General features: G+C 55.4%; 6 protein-coding genes across 6 annotated transcripts in view; 2 read left to right on the top strand and 4 right to left on the bottom strand.

The window, feature by feature from the left end:
- Positions 1–140: 140 nt before the first annotated feature.
- EAH_00000330 (proteasome A-type and B-type domain-containing protein, putative) lies at positions 141–3,864 on the bottom strand (the record flags this gene model as incomplete). The annotated part of the gene is made up of 8 exons (XM_013397894.1): positions 141–414; positions 1,518–1,625; positions 1,938–1,994; positions 2,250–2,317; positions 2,435–2,504; positions 2,714–2,777; positions 3,013–3,468; positions 3,678–3,864. The coding sequence occupies 8 exons, from the start codon at positions 3,862–3,864 to the stop codon at positions 141–143; spliced, it is 1,284 nt and encodes a 427-aa protein (XP_013253348.1).
- Positions 3,865–5,122: 1,258 nt separating this feature from the next.
- Positions 5,123–9,335, top strand: EAH_00000340 (hypothetical protein, conserved; the record flags this gene model as incomplete). Its single annotated transcript, XM_013397895.1, has 6 exons — positions 5,123–5,674; positions 5,906–6,689; positions 7,005–7,556; positions 7,694–7,892; positions 8,387–8,805; positions 9,106–9,335. 6 exons carry the CDS (start codon positions 5,123–5,125, stop codon positions 9,333–9,335), a joined length of 2,736 nt encoding a protein of 911 aa, XP_013253349.1.
- Positions 9,336–9,637: 302 nt separating this feature from the next.
- Positions 9,638–13,478, bottom strand: EAH_00000350 (hypothetical protein, conserved; the record flags this gene model as incomplete). The annotated part of the gene is made up of 5 exons (XM_013397896.1): positions 9,638–10,074; positions 10,396–10,573; positions 11,628–11,739; positions 11,943–12,312; positions 13,091–13,478. 5 exons carry the CDS (start codon positions 13,476–13,478, stop codon positions 9,638–9,640), a joined length of 1,485 nt encoding a protein of 494 aa, XP_013253350.1.
- A 982-nt stretch (positions 13,479–14,460) lies between these two features.
- On the top strand, positions 14,461–16,201 carry EAH_00000360 (hypothetical protein, conserved; the record flags this gene model as incomplete). Its single annotated transcript, XM_013397897.1, has 2 exons — positions 14,461–15,711; positions 16,118–16,201. 2 exons carry the CDS (start codon positions 14,461–14,463, stop codon positions 16,199–16,201), a joined length of 1,335 nt encoding a protein of 444 aa, XP_013253351.1.
- Positions 16,202–17,722: 1,521 nt separating this feature from the next.
- EAH_00000370 (hypothetical protein) lies at positions 17,723–19,127 on the bottom strand (the record flags this gene model as incomplete). Its single annotated transcript, XM_013397898.1, has 3 exons — positions 17,723–17,865; positions 18,036–18,140; positions 18,767–19,127. The coding sequence occupies 3 exons, from the start codon at positions 19,125–19,127 to the stop codon at positions 17,723–17,725; spliced, it is 609 nt and encodes a 202-aa protein (XP_013253352.1).
- Positions 19,128–19,627: 500 nt separating this feature from the next.
- Positions 19,628–22,577, bottom strand: part of EAH_00000380 (coatomer protein complex subunit beta, putative) — a gene marked incomplete at both ends in the record, with an annotated part of 9,247 nt that continues 6,297 nt past the window's right edge. Inside the window, 7 exons of the mRNA XM_013397899.1 lie at positions 19,628–20,325; positions 20,653–20,716; positions 20,900–21,019; positions 21,333–21,392; positions 21,654–21,893; positions 22,102–22,224; positions 22,388–22,469. Coding sequence (XP_013253353.1) covers positions 19,628–20,325; positions 20,653–20,716; positions 20,900–21,019; positions 21,333–21,392; positions 21,654–21,893; positions 22,102–22,224; positions 22,388–22,469 — 1,387 coding nt within the window. The remainder of the gene's footprint in view (positions 20,326–20,652; positions 20,717–20,899; positions 21,020–21,332; positions 21,393–21,653; positions 21,894–22,101; positions 22,225–22,387; positions 22,470–22,577) is intronic.

A 22,577-nucleotide genomic window follows, 5' to 3' on the forward strand; every position in this document is an offset into this window, starting at 1 on the left:
GTGCTGCTCTGCGGCCTTCTTTGTCATTAGTGCCCTACGGCCGTCAGATACGCCACTGGGAAGCAGCAGACATTCTCAGGCGCATGCGAACAGCAGAGAGCAGCAGCAACCACAAACTCCACCCATGCATGGACACATGGTCAGCTGCTGCTGCTGCTGCTGCTGCTGCTGCACTTGCTGCTGGTGCTGCTGTACTTGCTGCTGCATTTTTGCTGCTGCTGCGGATGCACTTCCTGCTGATGGTGCTGCTGCATTTGCTGCTGCTGCATTTGTTGCTGCTGCATTTGCTGCTGCTGCATTTGCTGCTGCTGCATTTGCTGCTGCTGCATTTGCTGCTGCTGCATTTGCTGCTGCAGGAGCGCGTACCTGCAGTGTGTGCGCCGCTTTGCATATTCTGCTGAGCGGCGGTGTCTGCTGCCAGCAGAGCAGCACAAACAGTGCGTAGAAGAAAATAAAAATTGGAGGCCAGCAGACTCCCTCAAAGCCCTCAAGGTTCTAGAGCTGTGCGTACACCTCATACGCTCTCCTGCTGCTGCACCGTTGCTGCGCTGCTGCTGCTGTTGTTGCTGCATTGCTGCTGTGTTGCTGCGGTTTCTGCTGCTGCTGCTACTGCTGCTTGTGCTGCTCTTTCTGTTGGTGCGCCTGCGAGCTGCCTTTGAAGATGCTCAATTTGCTACTGCTGCTGTTGCTGCTGCTGCTGCTGCTGCGGTTTCTGCTGCTGCTGCTGCTTCTGCAGGTTTAAGGTGTACGCGGAGACAGCGCGGTTTAAATACCCGAAGCCCAACTTGGCTCTCAGTGCAGCAGGTAAGACACCCCGGGCCCCACAGCTGTTGCTGCTGCTGTCATGACTGCTGCACTTGCCGCTGCCTCTGCTTTTGCATGCTTTGTGCTGCTGCTGCTGCTGTTGCTGCTGCTGTTTAGGAGCTGTTGTGGAGTTCCCTGGAACTGCTCGCCGGCGGCATGGCCGCCGCCCCGACCCTTAGCTAACTGCAGCTTGCTGCAGCTAGCTGCAGCAAGGCATTTGCTGGATTCCCTAGCTAGCTAGCTAGCTAGCTAGCTAGCTAGCCAGCCGCGTTTGGGTCCAGCAGCAGCTCCTCTGGGGGCATCCAGAGCCCGCTGCATCGAGGCCTTGCTTGGCTAGCTGGCTAGCCACCGAAGGACTAGCAGCAGCTAGCTAGCAGGCCGCTAGTAGCAGCTATCTACTTGAGACCAGCAGCTAGCTACGCTGCGCAGTTGGCGCTGCTGCTGCTGCTGCTGCTACTGCTGCACCGCAGGGCCGGCTGCAGCCCCTTACCCCTCAGCTAGCTTGCTTGCCTGGCTAGGCAGCTGGCTGGCTAGCTAGCTAGCTAAGTTGCTAGCTAGCTATCTACGTGGCTAGCTATCTACCTAACTACCTATCTATGTAGCTGTCTAGCTAGCTAGCTACCTAGTGGCTAGCTAGCTGCCTAGCTAGCCACAAGCTTGATGAGCAATCAGTTAACAGGAAGAATGCATTTTACAGTTAAGGCCGGTATTACTTCGAGCGCTCCTGCTGCTGTTGCTGCAGCTGCTGTTGCTGCTCTCGCTGCTGTTGCTGCTCTCGCTGCTGCTGCTGCCGTTGCTCACAGCAGCACGCCCCTTGCGGGCTGTATCCACTCACAACAAATCTACAGTGCAACAGTTCAAGCAGTAGAAGACTTCGAGGGTTTAGGGTTTAGGGTTTAGCCGCTGCAGCGGCATCTCATCACAAAGAAGCAAAAGAACCGAAAGGCAGCAGCTGCTGCCAATGCTGCTGCATCAGCTGTCGTTGCTGCAATCAGCTGTCGTTGCTGCAGCTGCTGCTGCCTTAGCTGGTGCTGCAGCAGCTGCCGCTGTGGAAGGGACAGCAAATGCTGCTGCTCATCTGCTGCTGCTGTTGCTGCTGCAGCACCTGCAGCAGCAGCAGCCTAACAGCTCACCACGAGCAGCCAGCCAAGTCCATATCAATTGTTTTCTTCGTGTACGCCTCAAAGTCCCTGCGTACAGCAGCAGCAGCAGCAGCAGCATCGCAGCAGCAGCAGCAGCGCAACAGCAGCAAGATCGGATGAATACGGATTAAAACTGCTGCTACGAACTTCAAACTCCCGTGAGGCTCTAAATTGTCGCTAGCTGTTGCTGCTGATGCTGCTTCTTCTGCAGCAGCACGCTGCTGCTGCAGCAGCACGCTGCTGCTGCAGCAGCACGCTGCTGCTGCAGCAGCACGTGCTGCTGCTGCTTCTGCTGTGGCGTACCATCTGGAGCTCAGCTTTTTGGGTTCGTCGATTGTAACCCCTGAGGCCGTTACCTTAGCAAATTGAACCTGCAGCAGCAGCAGCAGCAGCAGCAGCAACAGCGCAAACATAGCAGCACATGCAGCAGGCAGAGTTACAGCAGCAGCAGCAACAGCAGCAGCAACAGCGGTTGATGCTGGTTATACCTCATTTGAGGCTGCGCAGTCTCTGTAAAACAAAATCCGCATGCACTCCTCCAGCAGCTCCCGCGCCTCCCTGCAGCAAAGGCAGCAGCAGCAGCAGCAGCAGAAACTGCACCGGCATGTTGCAGCAAACGCCCAAGTAAAATCGATGCTCGAACAGCAGCAGCAGCAACTGCCACAGCAAAGGCAACAGCCACAGCAGCGGCAGCAGCAGCCGCAGCAGCAGTAGCAACAGCAGCAGCAACAGCCACAGCAGCAGCAGCAACAGCAGCAGCAGCTCACTGCTCAGACATGTCCGGGCGGTGTTTCTCTCTCATCAAAGTAATGGCAAAGTACCGTCCAAGACCTGCAGCGAATGCAGCAGCAGCAGCAGCAGCAGCAGCAGCAACAGCAGCAGCTGAGCTTGCAGGATTAGACTAAGTGCACACACATCCACGCAGAGCCAGCAGCAAACGAACGCTGCAAAGCCAGAGGATATCGCTTGTGCAGCAGCAGCAGCAGAGAAGCAGCAACAAAACAGCAGCAGCGGCTACAGAAGCAGAAAAAGAGCAGCAGGACAGCAGCAGCAGCAGCAGAGGCACCTGTAGCGACAACTTTTTCTTCAAAGAAGGTGCCAAGGAGATCAATGGCCCCCAAATACATTTCATTTCCTTCCTTTGCATTCCCCTCCCCTTGCTGCTGCTGCTGCTGCTGCTGCTGCTGCTGCTGCTGCTGCTCGTGAATGCCTTTAGGAGCGCCCATATGCCCAGCAACAACAACTGAAAGCCAGTATGGATTGAAGCGGCACCTCTTATTGTAGAGGGTGCGAGCGGTGTAGTTAGCTACGGCTTTGGGGGTAAGAAGCGCATCCCCGGTGCTGCTGCTGCTGCTGCTGCTGCTGCTGCCTGCATGCACGGCGTCCTCTGCAACAAGCGCCTGCAGCTGCCGCTCAAGAAACTGATGGTCTGAGTATTCTCCAGATGTACAAATGAGGGTTTTGTTGTTTAAAGAAATAAAACGCGGCTGCCCACGGAAACGCACCATCCGTCCGTATGAAACTGCACACAAACCCTAAACCCTAAACCCTAAACCCTAAACCCTGAACCCTCAAGGCTGAAGGCAAAACCATAAACCACAGGAGCAGCTCTCGTACGCCATCTTTAGAGAGCGCAACTTAACTACTACACCTGCTGCAAACTCCACAGCAAACCCTAAACCCTAAACCCTAAACCCTAGACCCTAAACCCTAATCCCTGGCCTGCAGCACCTGTGGTGTCGGCGACCATAATGACGCCGTCTTTGTAAGTGAGGGCGAGGACCGAGGAAGTGGTGGTAACAGGGTTTCGAGTGTCTGCAGGGTTTGCTGCAGCGTTTGCTGCTGCTGCTGCTGCTGCTGGAGCAGGAGAGCAGCCCTGCAACGCCCCTGCGTCTGCTAGACGGTCTAGCGTAAACATGTTTAAAAAATAAATAAATTAAAGAAGCTGCTGCTGCTGCTGCTGCTCAGCTTGAAGCTCCAGGTACACAGCAACACACGCGCCTATTAGCCTCCCGTTGCTGCCGTTGTTGTTACTGCTGCTGCTGCTGCTGTTGCTGCTGCTGCTGCAACAAACTGACACCAATTGTATTTATATTTCTGCCTATTTTGTGCTGCTGCTAAACGCTGCAAACTTCCTGCATGCAGACACACTGCCTCAGCCAGCCCGTCGCAAGATACCAGCAGCAGCAGCTGCTGCTGCTGCAGCTGCTGCAGTCGGCTGCTGCTGCTGCTGCTGCTGCAGAGGATCGGAGGCCCTGCATGAGCCTCTTTGGAGGTCTTTTATAATGCAAACGAAGTAGTAATTCAATTAATTATTATTTCTTTAAGCAGACAACATTATTCTATTATTGATTGTCTCCCCGTGCTGGAGCTCCGCATGCAGCAGCAGCAGCATTTGCTGCTGCTGCTGCCGCTGCTGCTGCTGCTGCTCGTTGACTGCAGAGTGCTCGCTGCGCATTCTCTTGCTGCAGCACCTGCAGCCGCATGTGCAGCTGCTGCTTGTAGGAGCGGAACAGCTCCCGCTGCTGCTGCAGAACTCCTCTCAGCTGCTGCTGCTGCTGCTGCAGACCTGCTGCTGCTGATACACCCCGTAGCTGCCAACTAACTGCTCACAATTAATATGCGCAAACTAGTTGTGAGCAGTTAGTTGGCCTTGCTGCTGCCGGTTTACCTGCTGCTGTTCCTGCTGTTGCTATTGCTGCTAGTACTGCTGTTGCTATTGCTGCTGCATTGCTGTTGCTGTTGCTGCTGCATTGCTGCTGGTGTTGCTGCTGCCTAGCTCATGTAAGCGGGAGCAAGCACTGGAGTGCTTGTCTCTCTTCATCAGCCGCACGAGACGTTGACTTGCTTCTCGTGACCCGGCTGTTGCGGCTGCTGTTGCTGCCGCTGTTGTTGCTGCTGCTGCTGCCGCAGATCCTAGGGCCTATTGAAGCAGCGTTTAGAAGAGTGCTAGCAGCCGGAGACAAAAGGGCTGTCTGCAAAGAGAGCTTCCGCAGCTGCAGCAGCAATAACAGCAGCAGCAGCAATTGCCGCAGCAGCAACAACAATAGCAGCAGCAGCAGCAGCAGCAGCAACAGCAGCAGCAGCAGCTAGCCAGTTAGAACCAGAACCAGTGTAAGTCTAGTGCCGATTTGAGGTGAGGCAGCGGGAAGCACTGAGGTGTACAGACACCGAAAATGGCGCTGCAGACAGCACACAGCGAAGAAGAAGCAGCAGCAGCAGCTGCTGCTGCAGCACCTGCTGCTGACTCTTCTCCTGCTGCTGCTTCTTCTGCTGCTGACGCCTCCGTTCAAGAGGAGGAGGAGCAGCAGCAGAGACAGTTAATGCCATTGGAGAGGCCTTTCTTTAGGGATGTGTTGCCACAGCTGTCGCAGCAGCTTGTTGCTGCTGCTCGTTCTGCAGGCATTGCTGTCTCCCTTGCGCATGCAGCGTACTTGTTGCTGACACTCCCTCCTGCTGCTGCAGCAGCAGCAGCAGCAGCAACAGCAGCAGAGGAGGGCGTTGAGTTGTTCCGCTTTTCCTCAGCCGCAGCAAAACTACCGTCGCAGGAGGAAGCGGAGGCAGCAGTTGCTGCTGCTGTTTCACTGCTGCAGCAGCAGCGTAACGACCCTGCTGCTGCTGCTCTCTCATTGCAAGTTAGCTTTGAGGCGCTGCTGCTGGACTTAGTTGCTGCTGATGCGCTGCAGCAAACAAAGCAAACAAAGAGAGTGGAGGAAGCTGCCGCCTTGGTATGCGTTTGCTTCTGCAGCAGCAGCGGCTACTGTTGCTGCTGCTGTTGGTGCTGTTGCTGATGCTGCTGCTTGTAGTAGTGGTTTACTGGATCGTGGTGCTGCTCTTGAGCCGATCCCTAAATGCTGTTGTTGCGGCTCCTTGTGTCGTTGCCGCTGCTGCTGCTGCTGCTGCTCCTGTTGCTGCTGCTGCTGCTGCTGCTGCTGCTCCTGTTGCTGCTGCTGCTGCAGGTGCTGCATGCAGATCATGCGAAGCTGAGGAGACCCGAATTTGTGTGTTTGCTGCGGCAGCATCTTTTATCTTATTGTATTGTATCTCTGCCAATGGTTGCTGCTGTAGCTGTGAGCGAAGACGCAGCAGCAGCTGCTGCAGCGCGGGCCCCGCTGGAATCTGCAGCAGCAGCAGCAGAAGAAGCAGCAGCAGCAGCAGAAGAAGTGCAGCAGCTTGTCGAGAAGGCCCTAGACTCCGTTCTCCCTATCACTCGTCTCCCCTGTATCTTTGCTCTGCCGCTGCAGCTGCGGAAGCAGCACCTCAAGGAGTTGCGCTGCATTGTCCTTGCTGCTTTGCTGCTGCAGCAGCGCCGGGCAGCAGCAGCAGCAGCAGCAGCAGCGGAAGCAGCAGCAGCGGCCGACGCAGCAGCAGCACCACCAGCAAAGGCAGCTGTTCCACCAGCAGCAGAAACACCAACAGCAGCAACAGATGCAACAACAGCAAATGCAGCAGCAACAGTAGCAGCAGGAGCAGCAGCAGCAAGACCAGCAGCAGCAAAACTACCGACCACCGCGAAATCAAGAGCAGCAGCAAAAGCGGCAGCAGCAAAAGCAGCAGCAGCAGCAGCTGCTGCTGCTGCTATTGCTGAGAAGTTCGATTGGCTCATCCCACCCGAGGAGCTTGCTGCTGCAGTTGCTGCTGAGCTGCAGCACCAGCTGCTGCAGCAAGCAGTTACGGGGCAAGATGCGCTGCAGCGGATTCGCAACATCTTCAGCATCAGCAAAGCCCAAAGAGAATCGATTGGTAAACCCTAAACCCTAAACCCTAAACCCTCGGTCCTAAACCCTAAACCCTAGGCCCTAAAACACTAGACCTAAACCTTAAGCCTTAAACCCTAAACCCTAGACCCTATATTTAAGTCCTAAAGCCTAAACCCTAGGAGATGGACGAGCCCACCCCGTTCTTTGGCTCTGTTGCAGCAAACCCTGCTACCGCTTCTCTCACTGCTGCTGCTGCAGCTGCAGCAGCACGAGGTTGCTGCTTCCTCTGCCCCTGCTGCTGCTGCTGCAGCTGCTGCTAGTGCTGCTACTGCTACTGCTGCTGCTGATGCTGATGCAGGAGTTGATAAGAAGCTTGCTGCTGTGATCGCAGCAGAAAGTGTTTTTCAAGTACAGCAGATTCGGTTTGTGCAGGCGCTGCTGGTGCAGCAACAGCAGCGGCACGATGCAGCAGCAGCAGCAGCAGCAATGTGCTTGGAGGAGCTTGCTGCAGTGGAGAGCTGCTTGCAGCAGCACCAAGGAGAAGCACCTCCGGACGAGGTGTATAGACACCTGGCTGCTGCAGGTGCTGCTTATCTTGGGGTGTACAAGGAGCAGCAAGCGCTGCTGCAGCTAACGTCTTTGCGGCTGCTGCTGCAGCAGCATGCAGCAGCTCTGCTGTCCCCAGACACCACAAAGCTTGATGCTGCTGCTCTGCGGCTGCGTAGACGAACTAAGCCAGAGCGGCAAGACGAGCCTATAACCCGCAGCAGCAGCAGCAGCAACAGCAGCGGGCTTAAGATACTCACTGCAGCAGAGCTGGAGCAGCAGCAGCAGCCAGCGGAACTTGGGGGTTATTGCCTGCAGACGCTGCTGCAAGAAGGGGCCCTCATCTCAGGAGACACGCATACAGGTGCTGCTGCTGCTCGTGCTGCTGCTGCTGCTGCTCTTGCTGCTGCTGCACCCCGCGGACTCCCGTTGGAAGCAGCAGCAAATAGGATAGGTTCCTGTCTTTGCCCGCTGCTGCTGCTGCTGCTGCTGCTGCTGCAGGGGCTGTTGAAGTGAATGGGGAGATTTATCTCTTTAGCAGCCCGAGGCGGCTTCGAGAGTTCGTGGAGCAGCAGCAGCAGCTGCAGCAGCAGAAGCCACACGTGCAGCCAGAGGTGCTGCTGCAGCAGCAACTTGCTGCTGTTGTGCAGAAGATGCCTGCCCTCATCTTCGCCCTAGGAGTTGAGAAGCGCTTCCCTGAGTAGATTGATTACGTTGATTCTGCTGCTGTTGCTGCTGCTGCTGCTGCTGCTTTTGTTTGTGTTGCTGCTGCTGTTGCTGGCGTGGCTGCTGTTCTTGTTCCTGCCGGTGCTGGCCTTGATACTGTTGTTGCTGCTGCTGTTGCTGTTGTTACTATTGCTGTTGCTGTGTTTGCTGCTTTTGCCGCCTTTGCTGCTGCTCGTGCTGCTGCTGCTGCCGCTGCTGTTGCCGGTGCAGTTGCTGCTGTTATTGCTGCTGCTGTTGTTGCTGCTGTTGTTGTTGCTGCTGTGTCTCTGTAGCTACATTATGGAAAACTCTGGTGAATTTGTGCTGCTGCAGCTCAAGCGTTTGCTGCCCTTGTTGCTGTTGCTGTTGCTGTTGCTGCTGCTGTTGCTGTTGCTGTTGCTGTTGCTACTACTGTTGCTACTGTTGCTGTTGCTGTTGCTACTACTGTTGCTGCTGTTGCTGCTGCTGTTGCTGCTGCTATTGCTGCAGACCGGACCTAAAGGCTCTCTTAGTGTGGGCGTACCACCAGGAGCTGCAGGAGCTGCAGCAGCGCCTACAGCAGCAGCAGCAGCAGCAGAGCTGCGAGGGTTTCGACTGGGAGTTCCGGCCTGAGCTGTACGTACGGCTGAGCAGAGGGAAAGCAGCAGATGCGGCACAAGACACAGAAGATTTGCTGCAGCAGACAGCAGCAATAAGCAACAGCTACAGCTACAACGAGTGGGAGTTGCGGAGGCAGGTGCTGCAGCAGGTGCAGCAGCAAAACCGCAGCAGCACAGGGATGCAAACTTTGCTGTCTTCTTTCCGCACCGATGCAGAGACACAGTTTGCTACCACTGCAGCAGCAGCAACAAACACGCCAATTGCTGCTGCTGCTGCTGCTGGCCAGCGCAGCTCCCGTGCCTTCGCAGGTCTCCGCGGTGTCTCCGCTCAAGCCAACAAACCCATGAAAGAACTTATCCTCAAGTTCAACTTCTAATGCTGCAGCAGCAGCAGCTGCTGCTGCTGCCGCTGCTGCTGCTGCTGCTGCCGCTGATGCACCTGCTGGTGCAGCTTCTGCTTGTCAGCTCCTGCTGTTTCAGCACCTGTTGCTGCAGCAACGAAAATGCAAACAACTCCTACTGCTGCTAATAAAACCACGCGGCACCTGCTGCTGCTGCTGCTGCTGGTGTGTCTGGTGCTTCTGCTGCTGCTACTGTTGCTGCTGCTAGAGTTCATATTCGTGCAGCTGCAGCCAGGGAAGTGGCTGCTTCCGAGGCAGACTTTGGGCTCGAAGGAACAGCAAAAACGGCAGCAACAGGTGATGCAACAACTGCAGCAGCGGGTGCAGCAACTACAGCTGCAGCAGCAACAGCAGCAGCAGCAACACAGCGCTTCTAAGGACAGGGTTCACTCAAATATCTCCCATTCACTGCTTCGCTCTTTTGTCCCTGTCATATAGTGTCTCCTTTTGTCTCTGTCTAGGCCAGCAGCAGCAACAGGCAAGCAGCAGCAGCAAGTGGCAAGCAGCAGCAGCAGCAACAACAACAGCTGTAGCAGCAGCAGGACCAGGAGCAGCAGCAGCAGCAACGCATCTCGCAGCTTTAATCATCCCTTCGTTAGCAGAAGCGACAAAATGTCGCTGCTGCCGCACAAGTTGTTTCTGAAGTGCTATTGTTGTTGCTGTTGCTGCTGCTGCTGCTGCAGCAACAGCAGCAGCAGCAGCAGGCAGTCGACAGTCCCGGCAGAGGACCGCGGATAAAATTAAGATTGGTTAAGCAACACCGGGCTGCTGCTTCTGCTGCGCCTCCCTCGAGCCACGCTGCTGCTGCTGTTGCTATTGCTGTTGCTGTTGCTGTTGCTGTTGCTGTTGCTGTTGCTGCTGTCTGGTGTCTCGTGAGACACCACAGGCTGATAGGCTCGTCGCCGCTGCATGCCTTTAGAGAGACGCTGCAGCAGCTCTTTTGTTCTGGGGAGTAGAGGAGAGAGAGGCAAGAGCAGGAGCAACAGCAGCAGCAGCAACAGCAGCAGCTGCAACAGCCGCTGCAGCAAGTTCGGCGGCTTCACTACGTGAGGGACTGTCTCCAGCAGCAAACGCCACCTGTCTCCTTTGTCTGCTTCAGTGAGATTAATTTGCTGCTGCAGCAGCACTTCCCCCGACTCCACGTCAATAGAAGACAAGGTGGCTTCTAGGCCAGCCCCTACGAGCGGCAGCAGCAGCAGCAGCAACAGCAGCAACAGCAGCTGCAGTAGGTAACACCACCACGCAGCAGCCAACCTACCATATCTAGAGCAGCAGCAGCAGCAGCGCTAGAAGAAGAACCAGCAACGGAAGCGACAGCAACAACAGCAGCAGCGGATGAAGAAGCAAGCAGCGGGAGCAGCAGCTGAAGTAGCAGCCGCACCAGCTGATGCAGCAGCAACCAGCAGCAGCAGTTAAACCAGCAACACGCAGCAGCAGCACGCAACAGCAGCAGCAGCAAGCAGCAACAGCAAGCAGCAGCAGCAAGCAGCAGCAGCACCTGGGGTGTCTGGGTATTTAAAGTCTACGAGGCCGAAGTTTCGTCGAAGAGAGAAGGCTTCAGGCTGCAGTCTTGAGGTGTATATCCACTGCAGCAGCGGCAGCAGCACCAGCCGCCCCAGCAGCGAATCCCCCACACTATGCGTCAGGCCGCTGCTAGTTAGCTCTATCACTCCATCCTGCAGCAGCAGCAGCAGCAGCAAGTGCAGCAGCAACAGCAAGTACAGCAGCAGCAAGTCCACAGGGTGCAGCAGCAACAAGTGCAGCAGCAACACAACAGCAGCAGCAGCAGCAATGCAACATATCTTCATAACTCCGTTTTCACTTCGCCGGAAAGGGTATTATTGCTGCTTGCATGTGGTGCGGGTGGTTTGCTGCTGCTGCGCTACATGTGTGCATGCATGCATGCATACATATCTGCATGCATGCATGCATATCTGCACGCATGCATCTCTGCATGCACATCTGTATGCATGCATACATATTTGCATGCATGCATGCATACATACATACATATCTGCATGCATGCATCTCTGCATGCAGCTCTGCATGGATACACAGGTGCATGCATGCATGCATCTCTGCATGCATCTCTGCATGCATGCATGCATCTGTGCATGCATCTTTGCATGCATGGATGGATGGAGAGTTTTTGGGGCTTTGTTTCTTGCCTGATGTCCGAGCATTTCAGTAAAATGAACATCGCCAGAGAGGAGCATTAATCCTTTTGGCTTTGTTCGTGCAAACAGAGACAAAAGACGAAGACGAGACACAGGAAAGAGACCCCAACTCTCAACCAGTGGAAGCCCCGTCAACACCTGCCAGCAGCAGCAGCAGCAGCAGCAGCAGCAGCAGCAGCAGCAGTAGCAGCAGCAGCAGCAGCAGTAGCAGTAGTAGCAGCAGTAGTATCAGAGGCAGCAAAGGCAGCAGCAACGGCAGACAGAAACAACAGCAGCAGCAGAAGCAGCAAGAATGGTAGCAGCAAAACAAACAGCGCAAGACACGCCTACTTGGCTTGAGGGTTTGCAGCTTAGGGTTTAGGGTTTAGGGTTTGGCAGAGACAGTGTAGGAATTAGGGTTTAGGGTTAGCCCTAGGGTTTAGGTCTCCGTTCTAGGGTTTAGGATTTGCAGAGTTAAGGATTTAAGGTGTAGGCATTGTGCCGCGCCTGGAGCTAGGGTTTAGGGTTCAGGGTTTACCTGGATGGAAGCTAGGGTTTAGGGTTTAGGGTTTACCTGAATAGAAGAAACAACAATATGCGCCTGAGCCCGCGAGTGCTTCAGCTGCGCCTCGAGCCACTCCCACTGCTCTTCTCCTAAAACATCTGCTTCGTATTCATACCCCACCCTGCACACAAACCCTAAACCCTAAACCCTAAACCCTAAGCCCTAAACCCTAAAGTCTAAGGAGCAAGCTACAGGCGTCACGGCGTTCATCTTCGGAGAAGCTGTGGGGTTGCTGCTGCACGTCTCAGACCCGAATTAAGAAGAAAGCCTTCCTTGCAAGTTAGGGTTTAGGGTTTAGGGTTTAGGGTTTAGGGTTTAGAGTACCCGAGGAGGTGCACTAAGAAGCGACTGGCTGCACCGGCCAGAGACAAAAGAGGAGAGAGAGGAGAATGTAAGAAATACATCGCGGGGCTTGGTAATGCATGCAAGTCTCGATGCATGCGCGTGTCCAGCAGCAGCAAACGAACACCCTCCTGCTGCTCCAGCTGCTGCTCTGTCTGCTGCTGCTGCTGCTGCTGCTCTGCCTGTTGCTGCTGCTGCTGCTGCTGCTGCTGCTGCGGCCAGGGGAAGAGGTGTGCTGAGTACAGCCCCCGTCTCTGTCTTCTCGGGCTCTCCGCCTTCACATTTAAAAACCCTAAAAACTGCTGCAGCAATTTGTCTTTGTCCTTTTGATTCTTTCCTCCGTCATTCATCCCTGCACAAACCCTAAACCCTAAACCCTAAACCCTAAACCCTAAACCCTAATAACTATCTAAGCCCGGAGCTTAGGCGAGCTCCTCGAGCAATTCAACCGACAGCGTCTGCCCTCAACATGGTCTGCCTCCTTGAGAGGGTTTAGGGTTTAGGGTTTCCATTTACAAGGTTAGGGTTTAGGGTTTAGGGTTTAGGGTTTAGGGTTTGGGGCTACCGAAGTCGTTGTCATCCCAGGTACCATCTAGAAAAGAGATATTTGCTTTGAGGGTTTTATAACTTTGAGTTGCAGACACCGCAGACAGAGACGCTTCCACTGATGCTACATCGGGTCCCTCTGCAGCAGCAGCAGCAGCAGCAGCAACAGGCATGGGGGCAACAGCAGCAGCAACAGCAGCGGCACGCATGCAACAAGCATGTATGCATGCATGCAACGCGCTGCAGCAGCAGCAGCAACAGGCATAGGGGCAACAGGAGCAGCACCAGCAGCGGCACGCATGCAACAAGCAACAGCAGATGCAGCAGCACATAGACGCATGCAAACAGCAGCAATTGTTGCAGCAGCACAGATACAAATAGCAGTAGCAGCAACAACAAACACCGCGCTGTAGCGGCAACAGCAATAGCAGCAGCAGAAGCAGCAGCAAACTGCAGCGATAGACAGTACAGCGGCACTGCAAATACTATCAACTCATCAGCAGCAGCAACAACAGGATCAGGATAAGCCATCGGCAGCAGCAGCAGCAGCAGCAGCAGCAACAGCGGCAACAGCAGCAACAGACCTGCATATCCTGCGTCGCCGATCCAGATCCACCCGTCTGGCTTCTTAGCCGCGACTGTTTCAAACACCTTCTCACGCCGAGCAGCAGCAGCAACAGCAGCAGCAGGAGCAGCAGCACCGGCAGCAGCTGCTGCTGCTTCTGCTGCGGTCTCCCAGCTTTGCTTCTGTTTGAAGCAAGAGCCAAAGGCCAAGCGGCGCAGCGGGAAGTTATATACTTCATCTGCAGCAGCAAGCTCAAGCTCCCTAGCAGCAGCAGCAGCAGCAGCAGTGCTGCCTCCTGCTGCTGCTGTGGCGCCTCCTGGCTCTGTTGCTGATGCTGGGGTCAGAGCTGCAGCAAGAAGCAGCAGCAACACCGCTGCGGCTAAAGCGAGATTCCCCTGCGTACTCATCGCTGCCTGGTACCGCTGCTGCTGTTGTTGTTGCTGCTGCTGCAGCAGTTTCAGGCGGTGCTCCGTTCGTGACTTTGCTGCATGTGCTGCAGCAACTGCTGCTGCTGTTAATGCTGCTGCCGCTGCCACGATCAGCTGAGGTGTCGGCTACGGTGCTGCTCGTGGCCGAGAGGCCTGGAGCTGCTGCTGCTACTGCTGCTGCTACTGCTACTGCTGCTGCTGCTACTGCTGCTGCTGCTGCTGCTCATTGACCGCCGCCGACTAGAGGCCCTGAGGGCCCCTAAAGGGAAGAGCCGCCAGTTAAGTAGAAATTAATTAATCCGAGGTGTACATACACCAGAACCCAACACCTCAAGTGGTGTGTGGATGTACGGGTGTTGCGGTCGGTGTCCCTCTAGCAGCAGCAGCAGCAGCAGCAGCAGCAGCTCGCGTCGCTGCTGGTGTGACTTGCTGCTGCGTTAGGCTGGCTGTCTTGCTATTTGCTGCTGTCAGTTTTCTTAATCTGTCTTTTTTTTGCTTTTTTATCAGGAGAGACAGCATCAATAAGGTTTTTTTTTATTTTGCTGCTGCTCTCTCTCGCTGCTCTGTTAACTTCCTGCTGCAGCGTGTGCAGCAGCTGCTGCGAGCTCCTTCTCCTCTCTAGGCAGAGGCCAACGAGAGGTTCTTCAGATCTTGAAGTACTTGCTGCAGCAACAGCAGCAGCTGTTCCAACGGAAACTGCAGCAGCAGCAACAGGAGCAGCAGCAGCAAACGGCTGCTGCTCGTCCTTCTCCCTCGCTGAGGTCACTCGCGTGCAGCATCACTGACAGCAGCAGCAGCAGCAGCTGCAGCAGCTGCAGGAACAGACTTAACTGCTGCGCAGACAACAGCGAAGGGGAGAATAGCAGCAGCAACAGCAGCACCAACAACATTCTTCCTGCAGCAGCAACGGACGGGGTAGCAGCAGCAGAGCTGCGCGTCAGTGACAGCAGAACACTTCTCGATGGCGGAGAAGCAGTGCTATGCGTTGCAGCAGCAGCGTTTGCTGCTGCAGCTATTCGGTGCCTTCCTGCTGCTGTGCAGCAGCGCAGCAGCAGCAGCAGCAGCAGGTGGAGCAGGTACAGCAGGTGCAGCACCAGGCGCAGCAGCAGCAGCAGAAGGCGGCGGCTGTACGGCGGAAGACATGAAGATTATTTGGATTCCCTATCGGCAATCCCCTCAGCAGTCGAGTCTGCTGCTGCTGCAGCAGCAGCAGCAGCAGCTGAAGCAGCAGAAACCGCACGCTGGCCATGGCACCGCCAGCGCATTCATCACGATACAGCATTTAGCAGCAGAAGCAGCAGCTGCTGCAGGCAGGGCTCATGAAGCCGTGACTGCAGCAACAAGTGCGGCTGCTGCTGCTGCTGCTACACTTGCTGAAGACGAACCCCAAGAGGCCTCGTCGTCTGGAGGGAGCAGCAGCAAGAAGGAGAACAGCAGCAAGAAGGAAAGCAGCAGCAAGAAGGAAAGCAGCAGCAAGAAGGAGAACAGCACCAAGAACGACAGCAGCAGCAAGAGCGGCGGCAGCAGCAACAGCAGCAGCAAGAGCAGCAGCAAGAGCAGCAGCAGCAAGAGCGGCGGCAGCAGCAGCGAAACCGCCGCCAGCAGCAACAAGAGCAGCAGCAGCAGCAGCAGGAGCAGCAGCAGCAGCAAGACTGACAACAGCAAGAAGGCAGGCGGCCTTTGGGTGGAGGGCAGCAACAAGGGTAGCGGGAGCAAGGACGACAGCAGCAGCACGAACAGCAGCAGCAACAGCATCAGCAGCAGTGCACTGCGTGAGAAGATGAACACTGCGATATCATTGAATGGGCGTGCAGCTCGGGAGGCAGCGCATGCAGCCCAGTACGCGGGTGCAGCAGCAGCAGCAGCAGCAGCAGCAGCTGCTGCTGCTGCTGCCTTAGCTTCCGCAGCTGACGGCAGCAGCAGCATCGGCTTGACCCTGCCTGCGCTGCAACCTGTTGCTGCTCCTGTTGCTCCGACTAGGCGGGGCCTGCACCCTTCTACGTATTTCTTTCGAGTGTTAGATGAGTGCGGGAGGAAGGCTTTTGGGGATAAAGAGAGGACAACAGCTTGTTTGCTGCAGCAGGTGCAGCAGCAAATGCAGCAGCAAATCTCACCCGCATGTGCTGCTTGCTTCGGGGCTGCCACTGCATGCGCTGCAACCACATGCAGGAGGTCCTGCTTCATTAACACCTGCTCTGAACGCTGCATCGACGTAAGTTGCTGCTGCTGCTGCTGTTGCAACTGCTGCTGCTGCTGTTCCTGTTTCTGCTTCGGCCGCTGCTGTTGCTGTTGGTGCTGCTGCTGCTGCTGCTGCTGTTCGTGTTTGAGATAACAGTTGCTGCTGCTGCTTGTGAAGTCGGTGCTGTTGCTGCTGCTGCTGTTACTGCTAATGTCGCTGCTGCTGCCGCTGCTGTTGCTGTGGGTGTGTCTGCTGCTGCACTTGCTGCTGCTGGTGTTGCTGTTGCTGCTTTTGTTGCTGTTATTGCTGCTGCTGTTTATGTCGCTGGTGCGGCTGCCCGACTGATTGTGTCTCTCGTATATCTTCTGCCAACTCTCATTCCCGCATATTTGTGCTGCTGCTGCTGCTGCTGCTGCTGCTGCTGCTGCTGCTGCTGCAGTGCAACACGAAGAACTGCGCGGATTCGTTGCTGGCCTGCAGCGGCCGTCGGCAAGATGAATTCCCTGTGCCTTGCGAGGAGTAAATGAGGACCATCTGCTGCTGCTGCAGCAGCAGCAGCAGCACTCTCCTGCTGCTGCTGCTGCTGCTGTTGCAGTCTCCTTTTTCTCGTGTCTCTCCTTTTGCCCCAAAACAGGAATCCTGTTTGGGGGCGAGTCTGGGTGTCATTTGCTGCTGCTGCAGCACACCTCACCTGCTGCTGCTGCTGCTGCTTTCATGGATGCAGCAGCAGCAGCAACAGTTCAGGCAGCAGCCGTGAAGGTATAACGTGTCTGTTGCTGCAGCAGCAGCAGCTGCTGCTGCACACTTCTTGGTGCAGCAGCAGCAACAATTCGACTCTTTTCGATTCAGCCGCAGCCGCAGCAGCAGCAGCGACAACAACAGCAGCAGCGGCAGCAGCGGCACTCTGACTGTTTCCTCGTGTAGTAGCTGCAGCAGCCAGCGCTGCTGCTGCTGCTATATGGAGCCGTTTGGCTTATACCTCGTCGGCTGCAGCAGCAGCAGCAGCAGCAACAGCAACAGCAGCAACAACAGCACCTACACGAACGCAGGTAATAAATAACAGCGGCAGCAGCAAGCGCAAGCGCTGCAGCAACAGCCAGCAGCTGCTGCTCTCCAGGTCTTCTTCCTCCTTGCTACAGCAGGTGCAGCAGCAGAAAAACAACTCAAGTAGGTGGAGCTGCAGCAGCATGGGCAGCACCATCAGCAGCAACAGCACCAGCAGCAGCAGCAACAGCAGCAGCTGCTGCTGGCGCTGCAGCAAACCACCGAGTGCTGCAGCAACAGCAGCAGCAGCAGCAAACGCAGCAACAACAGGCATTACAGTCGGGCAAGCAGCGGCAGGTTAAGGAGGACCCGCGAACTTGCGAGGCTCCTCTATACATCTGCTGCTGCTGCTGCTGCTGCTGCTGCGGTGAGAATTTTCTTACACAGGGTTTTCTTGAGCCGTCGCCTGGGAGGCTCAGCAAACCCTAAACCCGAAACCCTAAACCCTGTCTACATTTTTGCTGCTGCACCGCAGCAGCAGCAGGTAGCAGCAATAGAAGCAAAAAGTAGCACCAGCATCAACAGCAGCAGCAACAGCAGCAGCAGCAGCAGCAGCAACAGTTGTCTTCACACTAATACGAAGTTTCTCGTTCCCCTAGCTAGCAGCAGATAGCAGCAGCTAGCAGCAGCTAGCAGCAGCTAGCAGCTAGCAACAGCAGCAGCAGCTAGCAACAGGCAGCAGCAGACAGCAGCAGCTAGCAGCAGCTAGCAGCAGCTAGCAGCAGCTAGCAACAGGCAGCAGCAGCTAGCAGCAGGCAGCAGCAGCTAGCAAAAAGGGGAAGTAGTCGTTTGACTTAGAAGCACTAGCGTCCTCGCTAAACGAAGCAGCTGCAGCAGCTGCAGCAGTTGCAGCAGTTTCTGCTACTGCAGCAGCTGGTGCTGCAGCAGCAGTTGCTGTTCCTGTAACAGTTGCTGCTGATAATGCTGCTGCTGCGGCAGCAACAGTCGCTGCTGCTTGATTAGCTGCTGCAGCGGGCGCTGGCTAAGAGTGCTGCTGTTCTCATAGGGCCTCAAGACTCAGCTGCCGCCACTGCTGCTGCTGCTGCTGCTTCTGCTGCTGCTGCTCGGTATGCAGGGGAAGGTTGCTTGCTTCTTTCGGAGGCAGCAGCAAACGAGAAGATGCTGCATGCAGCGCGATGTCACCTGCAGCAGCAGATCAGCAGTGTCATCAGAGTCTCTGAAGAGCCTCCAGATGGGCTCGTCCACATCTGCTGCTGCTGCTGCTGCTGCATCTGCTGCTGCTGCATCTGCTGCTGCTGCTGGTGCAGCAGAGGAAGCAGGCTGAAGAGGCCATTGAAACGAGGACGCCTCACTTACTCCCCTCTGGTCTGCTAGTGGGCGCTCTGTTGCTTCTGCTGCGCTGGGTGCTGCCGCTGCTGCTGCTGCAGCTACAGCAGCAGCAGCTGCTGCTGCTGCGGCTGGCCACGGCCAAAACATTTCAGGCATATGATATCCAGTCACAAGCCAAGCTTTGCTGTTGCTGTTGTTGCTGTTGCTGTTACTGCTGTTGCTGCTGCTGCTGTTGCATCTGCTGGTGCTACTGTTGCTGCTGCCACTGTTGCTGCTACCGCTGTTGTTGTTGTTGCTGCTGCTGCCAGTCCTTAGTGTTTACTAGCAACCGAAAAAATCAGCTGTGAGCTTTTAGAAATACAGATACCACGAGTCAGCAACAGCTGCAGCAGCAGCAGCAGCTGCTGCTGCTGCTGCTGCAGCTGCGAATTGGTCCATTGGTCTCTTTGCTGCAGTCGCGTGGCCTCAGCAGCAGCAGCAGCGCGGCATTCTCTTAATAATGATGATTATTATTAATTCTGTTTCTTATTTATTTATTAATTTATTTATATATTTATTTGTTTATTATTAATTGTTTATTCATTTACTTATACAGGCATACACATGCAAGTTGCAGCAGCAGCAGCGTCGGGGTGTCTACATATAAATGTATGTATGAAGAAAATAAAATAATATTTTGTTTATATTTAACTTTTGTTTTTAAAACAGGTTTATTTATATTTCAGGTGTACGTAGAGCCCAGCTTCACCCTCACAATCTAAAGAAACAAGGCAAGCGAGTAGTTCTTCGCTTGCTGCTGCTGCTGCTATTGCTACTGCTGCTGCTGCTATTGCTGCTGCTGCTGGGGCTGCCGTTGCTGCTCCTGCCGTTTCTCCTGCCGCTGCTACTATGTCTGCTACTATTGCTGCGGTCGCTGCTGCTGCTGCTATTGGTGCTGCCACTGCTGCTGGGGCGACTGCTACCACTGGTGTCGCTACGGCTGCCTCCAATAGCACTGCTGCTGCTGCTGCTGCTGCTTCTACTGCTGCTGCTTCTGCTGCTGCTGCTGGTTTCTGGGCTGTTAAACGTTGGGAGCCGTTGCTGCTAGTGTGAGGTGTCTGTACACCTAAAAGCATCTGCAGATGCCTGGGAGCCTTCAGCAGCAACAGCATCAGCAGCAGCAGCAGCAGCGAAACCATGAGCCGCCTCTTCGGGTGCTGCAGCAGCACCGGCTGCCTGTGGTCTGCTGCTGCGGCCCTCTCGGTGGCAGCTGCTGTTTATATTGGTGCTGCTGCTGTTGCTGCTGTCGCTGCTGCTGCCGTGCCTCATTGGCAGCAGCAGCAGCAGCAGCAAGGCAGAAGCTGCACACAGCAGCAAAGAGATACTTCATACTCTACGTATGGTAGCAACAATTGCAGCTGCAACAACAGCTGCGTCAGCAGCAGCAGCTGCTGCTGCAGCAACGGCTGCAGCAACAGAACTTGCTGCTGCTGCTGCTGCTGCTGCTGCTGCTGCTGCTGCAGTACACTGGGGGGTAAGGAGTTGCGAGCAAGCTGTGCTGTTGAGTTAATATATGCATTTGTTTATAGTCTTTTAGCTGTCTCTGTCTCTCTTTGTCTCTTTCTATGCACTTTGTTTAGAGAACGTCTGCGGAGTACTGCTCTGCTTCCTCTTCTGCAGCAGCAGCAGCAGCAGCACCAGCAACAGCTGCTGCTCCTCCTGCCCCTTCGGCTGCAGCAGCAGTCTCCTGCCACTCATCGCCATCTAATCGCTTGGCTTCTTCTTCTAGAAAGTCTTGCTGCTGCTGCAGCTGCTTCGCCAGGTACTGCTGCTCCTGCTGCAGCTCCTGCTGCATTTGCTGCTGCTGCTGCTGCTGCTGCTGCAGCGAGCGCTGCTGAGCATCCCCATAGAGGCCAGGGCTACCTAACGAAATATTATTAAACTCCTTTCCTAGTGCTGCGTTGGTGAAGGGGTTTGCTGCTGCTGCAAAGGCTCCAGCAAACTGCTGCTGCTGCTGCTGCTGATTGGTGAAGTCGCCGTGCTGTTGAGGCGAGAAGACTGCCGATTCCTTCTGCAGCTGCTGCACCTGCTGCTGCTGCAGGTGCTGCTGTTGCTGCATCTGCTGCTGCTGCTGCCATTCATCTGAGGAAGGAGACGGCGTCGCATTTGCTGCAGTCATGGGTGATGAACTGTCGGCTGCTGCTGCAGCAAACAAACAAAAGAACTGAGATGCAGAGTTAGGGAAAAGATACACATAATCCTGCTGCTGCTGCTGCTGCTGCTGCTGCTGCTGTTGCTGTTGTTGCTGCAACAACTGCAGCAATCGCACCAACACTATACAGCGCAACAGCGACAACAACACCAGCAACGGCAAGTGCAGCAGCAACTGCAGCAGCAGCAAAGGCATCAGCAGTGACAACAGCAGCAATGACAGCAGCAGCAGCAGCAATCCCTAGTGAAGAAGGACCTGTATTTGCTGCAGTGCCGCGAGCTGCGAAGGAATTCAAGACGTCTCCGTTAAGATGTGCTGCAGCACAAACAGCAAAACGAAGAGGCCCCCTGTCTTCCTTTAAAGCAGCAGCAGCAGCAGCAGCAGCAACAGCAGCAGCAGCAGCAGCAGCAGCAGCAACAGCAGGCACAACAGGTGTCTCCACAGCTCACTGGATGCGTTGCGAGGTTCTGCTGCAGAAATCGGCAGCACGTCGCTTAACAGCATGTCGCGCAGCTGCAGCAGCAGAAGCAGCAGCAGAAGCAGCAGCAGAAGCAGCAAGTAGAGGGGGGGAACAAGCAGCACCCGCAGCAGCAGCAGCAGCTCGTGCAGCTGCTGCTCCTTTGCTCTCTCCTCAGGAATGCCTACTACCCTCATCCCAAACCCGTAAACCCTAAACCCTAAACCCTAAACCCTCACGGCATCTGGCCCTGCCTCCTGGATAGTTTGCAGCACATCTGCTTCAAGCAGCTGCTGCACTTTGTTATATGAAGCTGCTGCAACCTTTCTTCTGTATAATTCTTTTGTTTCAATCTCCGCCTGATGCAAACACCCCCACGCACCCATCACCTGGCTAGCTAGCTAGCGAGCTGGCTAGCTAGCGAGCTACTGGCTAGCGAGCTAGCTGCTGGCTAGCTAGCTAACTAGTCTATGGCCTGCTAGATACTAGCTAGCTAGCTAGCGAGCTACTGGCTAGCTAGCTAGCTACTGGCTGGCTAGCTAGCTCCTGGCTAGCGCAACCACCAAAGCTGCCTGCCTCTAAACAAGTGCTTCGCTTGCACGCCGCTTCTGCTGCTGCAGCTGCTGTTGTTGTTGCTGCTGCTGCTGCTGCTCTAGGGTAGCTAGCGCCCACCTGCTTGGCTGCCTCCCAGTTAGGGAAGGCATCGCTCCGCTCCGAAGGATATGCAGGAAGCTGCATCGCAAAACCCTAAACCCTAAACCCTAGACACTAAACCCTAGACGCCTAACCCTAAAGCGTAAACCCTAAACCCTAGACCCTAGACCGTAAACCCTAAACCCTAAACCCTAAACCCTAAACCCTAAACCCACTCACCTCCTCCGGCGGGCGGCTAAGTGCGTTGGTCTTTCCTGTATTATTGGCAGCTGTGCGAGTAGTTGTTGCAGCAGCAGCAGCAGCAGCAGCAGCAGCAGCAGTTCGTGACTCTCTCCACACCTTTACTGCTTTGTCTACAGCAGACGGGCAGTAGGTGCGGGCGAAGAGAGCAGCTTCAGGACCTCTTCCTGCTGCTAGCAGCAAATCAACACAGTCTTCCGTTTGCTGCAGCAGCAAATAACACATAAACGCCACTTGCTGCTGCTGCGCTGCTGCTGCTGCTGCTGCAAGTTCACGCAGACGCTCCACATCGCCGCTGCTGCTGTACAGCAGCAGCAAACTCGGGTAATCTCCGCACTCCTGCAAACCCCACATACACACACAATACACCCCACTGACAGCAGCAGCATAAGCAGCAGCAGCAGCACTAGCTGGAGCAGCAGCAGCACTAGCAGCAGCCGCTAGACGAGCTTCACCAACAAGGCTACAGCAGCAGACCCGTTGCAGCAGAACAAAGAGGCTGCATAGGGAAGGCAGTAGCCTTCAGGGTTTAGGGTTTAGGGTTTACCCAGAAGGCAGCAGCAGCAAGAGTAAAGGAGCCCTTCTGCAGTGCTGCGTCTCCAACTGCTGCCCAGTTCTGCCGCTTCGTTGCGCTGCTGCTGCTGCTGCTGTTGCGGATTAAGTCGGCGCACTGCAGCAGCAAAGCACAAACACGCAGCAACCCCACCTGCTGTTCGGCGGCTGCAGCAGCAACAGCAACAACAGCAGCAACAGCAGCAATAGCAGCAGCAGCAACAGCAGCAGCAATAGCAGCAGCAGCAACAGCAGCAACAGCAACAGCAGCAGCAGCGCACCATCTGAAGGTTGCCGATGGCCAGCGCCAATTCAAAGCGCAGCTCTTCGTCTCGCGCAACAGCCAGCGCCTCAGCAATATACCTGCAGCAGCAGCAGCAGCAGCAGCAAGAGCGAAAGAATTGCTGCGATGGGTGAGGGCAGCAAACCAAAGGAGACACAAAAAGAAAGACAAAGACAGACAAAAGGAGA

Source organism: Eimeria acervulina, genomic scaffold, assembly GCF_000499425.1.
Source record: "Eimeria acervulina Houghton genomic scaffold, Eah_scaff1, whole genome shotgun sequence".
Lineage (NCBI taxonomy): Eukaryota > Apicomplexa > Conoidasida > Eucoccidiorida > Eimeriidae > Eimeria > Eimeria acervulina.